This window comes from Labeo rohita, chromosome 21 (assembly GCF_022985175.1).
Source record: "Labeo rohita strain BAU-BD-2019 chromosome 21, IGBB_LRoh.1.0, whole genome shotgun sequence".
Taxonomy (NCBI): domain Eukaryota; kingdom Metazoa; phylum Chordata; class Actinopteri; order Cypriniformes; family Cyprinidae; genus Labeo; species Labeo rohita.
Window position 1 is genome coordinate 12,863,147 of NC_066889.1, and position 7,265 is coordinate 12,870,411.

The following is a 7,265-nucleotide window of genomic DNA, read 5'->3' on the forward strand; positions in this document are numbered from 1 at the left end:
ACTATGATTTTGAGGTACATCTTTTGACACCGAGGACAACTGAGGGACTCATATGCAACTATTACAGAAGGTTCAAACAATCACTGATGCTCCAGAAGGAAAGAGCCAGGGGTGAAAACTTTTGAACAGAATGAAGATGTGTACATTTTTCTTATTTTGCCTAAATATCATATATTTTTTCATTTAGTACTGCCCTTCAGACAGAAGATACTTACTTGTTTTCCAGGAGACAAAATTAGTTAAATTTATCTTGATATCGTGGAAACAAAATGCATTAAAAGTCGATTTGAAGATCAGGGTAAATTTAACTTATTTTGTCTTCTGGAAAACATGTAAGTATCTTCTGTAGCTTCTGAAGGGCAGTAACAAATGAAAAAAATATGATATTTAGGCAAATATTTAAGAAATATTTACACATCTTCATTTTATTCAAAAGTTTACACCCCTGGCTCTATATGTAAACATCTTTTGTGAAATATGTTATATTTAGCTCAGTACTAAATAGGAAATAACATGCATTTTGTGTAATCCATACAAAATTAACATTTTGCAGTTTCTGCAAGGTGTATGTAAACTTTTGACCTCAGCTGTATACTGTATTTTTTTTTTTTTTTTAAACTTCTAAAATTTGTTTTACAATGTTGCTAAAGGCTGCACCATCATTTGGAGGCCATGCAAAGAAGTACAATTAAAACTATAATTCAAACAAATTATATACCCACTGTAAGTGTGATAATTATTATATAAGAGTATATATATAAACAATCCAAATAAAAAACACCAGTTGAAGTAAGAGTGGTTCACAGCTTTAATTGCGAAATCTGACTGTACACAACATAATTACTAAAACACAAGCTTTATTTGGCATGATTATTACTAATATAAATTTGGAGGACGAAAGTGAAATAAGTGAAAATATTTCCACTATTAATATTAAACATACACTGACAAGAGATGCAGATGAAAACAGATTAAAATAAGTGAAACAAACAATAAAGCTAATGAAATCTTAAGAAAATGCACAAACATCTAAATAATAAGTTATTTAAATCAATTGTATCATAAATGATTAAATAAATCATACGTTGTTCATTATTGTCATTCATTATTTCCCATTATTATGTTTTGTTGATGTAATTCAGAATATGCCACCAACAACACCAAGCTATAATTAGGCCCACAAGGCCTAAACCAGATGACAGTGTCTATTGGGTTTTCAGGCATCCAGATCATTCTGCTGAGAAGCTCTTGTACACCAAGATAGAGTCCAGATACTCCTGAATATTTTTTTCCAGCTGTTTTCACACCAGCAGTTCTTACACTAACAAGAGAAAATGACACATATGTAACAAAGACACAAAGAAAAAAAACACAAAGTCCAATAACAGGAAGCCCTACAAACTCTCTGAAATGCTTCAGACAGAATAGTAAAGCTTTTGTTTTTTTGAACCAGTATGCTATCTTTTTAAAGGATAAGGATAAGGATAAGTTCACCCCCATGACATCCCAGATGTTCATGTCTTTTTTTCTCCAGTTAAGAAGAAATTAAGGTTTTTAATTTTAGGATTTTTCTCCATATAGTGGACTTCAATGGGGATCAGCAGGTTGAAGGTCCAAACTGCAGCTTCAATGCCACTTCAAAGGACTCTGCACTATCCCAGCTGATGAATAAGGGTCTTGTCTAATAAAACGATTGGCCATTTTCTAAAAAAAAAATTAGCTACATTTTAACCACAAATACTCATCTTGGACTAGCTCTGTGATGCGAGTCCACGACACATTATGTAATCATGTTGGAAAGGTAGGGTAGGGCATCTAATTTTCTCCTCCAACTTCAAAATCGCCCAACATCGTTGTTTTATCTTTTTTTGTAAAATTGGTACGTTCGCCTACGTTTCGTGTGACCTTTCCAACTTGACTATGTAATGCGTGAAGTCGTGGGTGCATAGCTAGTGCAAGATAAGCATTTGTGATTAAAAAGTATATAAATGTTTATATTTTTTTAGAAAAATAAGACCTTTTTCCTCAGCTGGGATTGTGTAGATCCCTTTGAAGCTACATTGAAACTACAAATTGGACCTTCAACCTGTTGATCCCCATGATGTCCACTATATGGTGAAAAATCCTGTAATGTTTTCTTCAAAAACCTTAATCTATTTTCGACTGAAGAAAGAAAGACATGAACATCCTGGATGACATGGGTGTGAGTAAATTATCAGGACATTTTAATTCTGGAGAGAACTAATTCTTTAATACAAAGCTGAATTAAGTTGACAATTTATTGATTCACTCTTTGTATTTGGGCCACAAATGTTTAAATCCTTTAAAATAATAATAATAACAACAACAACAACATGAGACTCTACAAGTGTCCATTAGATATTCTTTCACATGCTTATTCGCATAGAACAAGAGCCACTATAACCAAGACCCCCGTCTTATGAAGTCAACCATGTTGTATGCTATTTTTAGCTTGTCTAATGCCAATTCAATCTCCTTAAAATAACCACTGCACACATAGCCCTGAGCACAGCCCAACATCACAGAAAAATTAGGGCCTTTTATGCAAATTAACATGCTCAGCATGAAAATACCTTGTGGTAAAAAAATGAAAATAACTTTGAAGTCCAGGTCCTCGCGACATCATTTTCCCTAATTTAAATTCATGAACAAGTGTACACTAGCACTCCTGAGGAGGAACCTGTAGCTCTTTCCACAGGGTTAACATTTCTTTCGGGGTGCGTTTATGCACCAGGAGAACATTATGATAAGCACACGGCTTCTCCCGCAGTTCCCCCGGAAGGTCGAAAGTAAGAAAACCTGAATGATGAGTAGGGGACACCCCAAGCCTGTGAAGGCACATTCCTAGGTAAACATCGTCGATAGGAAACAAGCTGACCCAACGCGAGACCTCCTGCAGACGCAAGGCCAAAGGACCAGTGTAAACCACTCCTCCACCTCCGGCGTAGGCCGGATACGTTCCTTTATAGAAGCTTTCGGGAATGTAATATTTCGTATCGGGTTGCCGATTGGGCCAGGCATTGGCAATAACATCCCCCACAACAAAATCATCCCGTTCTTTTGTTTTATTCCCATTTGTCTGTTCTACTCCAACACGGTTTAAGTAGTCCAGCAAAGCCTTAGTTCTAACAAACACATCATCATCTCCCTTGAAAATGAAGTGGACGTGAGAACAGTGTTTTGAAAGCCAGTCCCAGAAAAGGACATCCTTCAGGGTGAGGTTGAAGAAAGTGTCTTTGAAGTCCCACAGGAGGATATCCTTATGGGTGCTACTCTCCAGCTTCAGTAAGGCACTGAGGTCTGGATGAGGCCCTGTCTCAGTGTCCTGCCTTGCAAGCAAGAAGACGGTGCGTACAAACCAGCTTCTTCCTCCACCATCTCCTTGGATCCAACCGCTTCTTCCCCACGTTTCTCGGATGGCCTGCCGGTTCTCAAAGTTCCCGACTTGGGATTTGATTGCCATTAGTAGGGACGGCGTTTTAGAGTCCTGCCCGCCACACAGGTTGGGTTGGTCCACGAGGATAGCGTAATGCCTGCAGTGCATGGACAGGACAAAATCCTTCATTTGATCAGGAAGGGTGTTAAAGTCAGGCAGGTGAGATGCCCAAGTCGGGTCTTGCTCACAGACACCAGTTTTTCCAATCTCTTGCAGATCAAGGCTTGGACCTTTGGACCTCGTGCCATTACCTTTCAATATAGGGTTGTGCTCTCTATCCCAAATGTGCTGGAGGCGGTTCCACAGTGCCCCGTCCTCTAATCGGAGATTCCAGAAGGGCCGAACTGGATGGGATGCAAGAGCTCCAGAGTTTGCGGAGGCTCCAGTGGCAATGAAATGGAGGGGCAGCTGTGGTAGAGGAGGGGAGTAGGAGACGGCTACAAATATGGACACCATGATGTACACCAACAGGTGACTTACCATCACACAAGGCAAGAGACACAGACATAGGATCTTTCCATTGCATCTGGAGCGTGCCATGGACTGGAAGAGAATGAAAGACATTGAGAGGAACAATACATTACGATGCAGCGTAAATGGATATTTGATACATACCATCTGTGAATTACAGATGAGTTTAGTGCGAAAGGCCAAGCTGTTTTTATTAGAGGGAAATACTAGGGCTTCTGCCACTAGGAGGAAATCTCAGAAGAATTCCGTCTCCATGGTTTTGCCTCATGAGACTCGTTATGTGCACCTGACCGGGCAACGTCCACAGCATCCTACCGCCCATGATATTTACATCATGTACTTTAAGACCACAACATTTACTCTGCATATGGAAACGCCTTGCTTACAGCACTGTTTCATTTATTTTCCCTGAGGCAACCGTAGCACACTAATCTGGGATGGAAAAAAATATTCAGTTTTTGTATTAATTATTCTTTTCTTTTCCACCAGGAAAACTATTTCTACAGAGGAAACTATTGGGGATTTCAACCTACAGAGGATTTCATAGTATTTCATAATTTTTCAGACATACCATTTCAGAGATAAATATATAAATAATAATAATAATAATAACAAAGTAACTACATAAAAAAGTCACATTTCTAAAAACATGTTTGGCTTTTTTTGTGCAACACTCTAAAATAACAAAATCTTACAAATAATAATGCATCTTACAAATTCTTCTGTAATACTGTATGGAAATCATTCACAATACCTTCAGATTAGTTGTGCAGTTGCTCTGATGGTGTTAGCAAACGCCTGACACTTATCTAGAATTTTCTCCCCACGCAGTCCCCATCCTTTCTTCGCAAGTCCTCAGAGGTCCCCAGTGTTTTTTCATGCTGATTGTGGTGTTTTCCAAGAATGCGTAAATATTAAATTGACCTTTTCTTGTGCAAACATTATGTCCTGGTTCTGTCAGTACAATGTTGAAATTAAACCATAGAGCAGGATTGCCTCTTAACCTCTTCACAGGTGCAGGTACTAAATAAGAACATTTGCATGCCACAGGTGATTTGAGGAGGCACGTAAGCCACACCTACCTATATTATCTGTAAAACATTTTTGCATGATCCCTGATTTGTACCCACAAGCCTTCTGATATTTGGATAAAGCGCAGATTGAGATATTGTGTCAATTTCAACAGCACTACTGAGCTCACAATGTGTTCATTTCTTTATCACTGATGCTTTCCTTACATCTAACAAAAAAAGTGTTGCTGGGCAACATGTTTGATAACTCCAGAGAGATTTCTTTGTGAAACGTGCCTCAAGACACAAAGACTGGATGCTTCTTTAATAATTCAAAAGTTATTATTAGATAACAATGATTTAGCCATTTTGGCAATGCAAAGAATATGTAATTATATAATATATATAAATAATTGAAACTCGAGTAAATTGTTTGTTGTTGGTCTAATTATCATCATGGCTGTGATTCAGCCATAGCCACATGGTGACAGGTAATCACAGTCCTGTTGTTATTCGGAACAAAATAGTTTGATACACATTTTTTGATACTGTTATGTATATACAATTGAGGTCAAAAGTTTACATAGTTGAATTTATAAAAATGACCCTGTTCAAAAGGTTACATACGCTTGATTCTTATTGATTCTATTGTGTTGTTACTGAATGATCCACAGCTGTGTTTTTCAGCATTTTTGTGTATTTGAACCCTTTCCAACAATGACTGTTTGATTTTGAGATCTATCTTTTTACACTGAGGACAACTGAGGGACTCATATGCAACTATTACTGAAGGATAAAACACTCCCCGACGCTTCAGAAGGAAACGCAATGCATTAAGAGCCAGGGGGTGAGATTTTTTTTTAATCTGAAGATCAGGGTAAATTTAACTTATTTTGTCTCCTGGGAAACAAGTTCTTCTGTAGCTTCTGAAGGACAGTACTAAATGAAAAAATATGACATTTAGGCAAAATAAGAAAAATGTACTTTAACACTGATGCCGCAGTTTGTTTTTCATGTTTTCCAAAAAAAAAAAAAAAATGTGTATTTTACCCCTCGAAATGCGATTGGGCTAGTTTTGGGCTAGTTTTGGGTTTTGTTGTGAAAACATGGCAACCCTCATCTTCTGTTCAAAAGTTTATACGTCTGGCTCTTAATACATTGTGTTTCCTTCTGAAGCATCAGTGAGAGTTTGAACCTTCTGTAATAGTTGCACATGAGTCCCTCAGTTGTCCTCGGTGTGAAAAGTCGATCTCAAAATTCCAGTCAATCCAGTCATTGTTGGAAGGTTCAAACACTCACTGATACTTCAGAAGGAAAAACAATGCATATGGAGCCAGGGGTGTAAACTTTAAAACAGAATGAAGATGTGTACATTTTTCTTATTTTGCCTAAATATCATATTTTTTTCATTTAGTATTGCCCTTCAGAAGCTACAGAAAATACTTACATGTTTTCCAGAAGACAAAATAAGTTCAGTTTACCCTGATCTTCAAATTCAAAAAGTTTTCACCCCCCAGCTCTTAATGCAGATTTTGCAGATTCTGCAAGGTGTATGTAACCTTTTGACTTCAACTGTATCTGTGAGAACACAATGGCCAATCAAAGGTGTTTAAGAATCTGCTCAGCAGGGCTTAAAATACAGGCAGGAAATGCTGGTGTCATCACATTTTTTAAATTTCAGTACTGACGTCAGTACTTTTAACAACACCAGAACGTAAACAAAGTTGTCAGTGCTTGGCCAGTGGGCACAATTTTGTTTTGCTGAAAACCAGCTAAAACCAGCATAAGCCTGGTCTTAGCCAGTCATAGCTGGTCAGCAGGCTGGTTTTAGAGAGGTTTTGGACACACTTCCTTAGCTAGTCTGGGGTGCGTTTCCCAAAAGCATCGTTAGCTAACTGTGGTCGCAAGTTCCGTCATTACCAACATAGTTCAACGATTCGGTGTTTCCCAAAACCATAGTTCAAATGAACATTCGCAAACAGCGTCACAAACGTGGTTGGAACTACAGCTCTTGACCTGTGGTTAGAAGCATAGTTCCTTGTTAGTAAGACATATGGGCTCAATAAATTATGCTCTTGGGCACAATAAGCAAGCTAACATGCAGTACAATCTATATCTTTCACTCAATCTAATTATAAATGCATTTTAATCAATGTATTTTTAAGCTTCCTCTGTAAGCGCAGTTTTTGAATAGTGCGCATGCGCATAAATGCCTACGGGTACCCCGGAGTATGACGTAAGAGGGAACCCGCGATGAATCAAACACAAAAAAAAAAGTGAAAAGACAGGGAACAAAAAATAGTGAATTAGTCATCAGGTGCCATGTT

At 38.0% G+C, this 7,265-nt stretch overlaps 1 protein-coding gene across 1 annotated transcript; it reads right to left on the reverse strand.

The window, feature by feature from the left end:
- Nucleotides 1-2,033: 2,033 nt before the first annotated feature.
- Nucleotides 2,034-4,441, reverse strand: si:dkey-175m17.6 (N-acetyllactosaminide beta-1,3-N-acetylglucosaminyltransferase 2). The gene has a single exon (XM_051094049.1). The coding sequence runs from the start codon at nt 4,073-4,075 to the stop codon at nt 2,681-2,683; it is 1,395 nt and encodes a 464-aa protein (XP_050950006.1). The 5' UTR covers nt 4,076-4,441; the 3' UTR covers nt 2,034-2,680.
- Between the last annotated feature and the right edge of the window lie 2,824 nt (nt 4,442-7,265).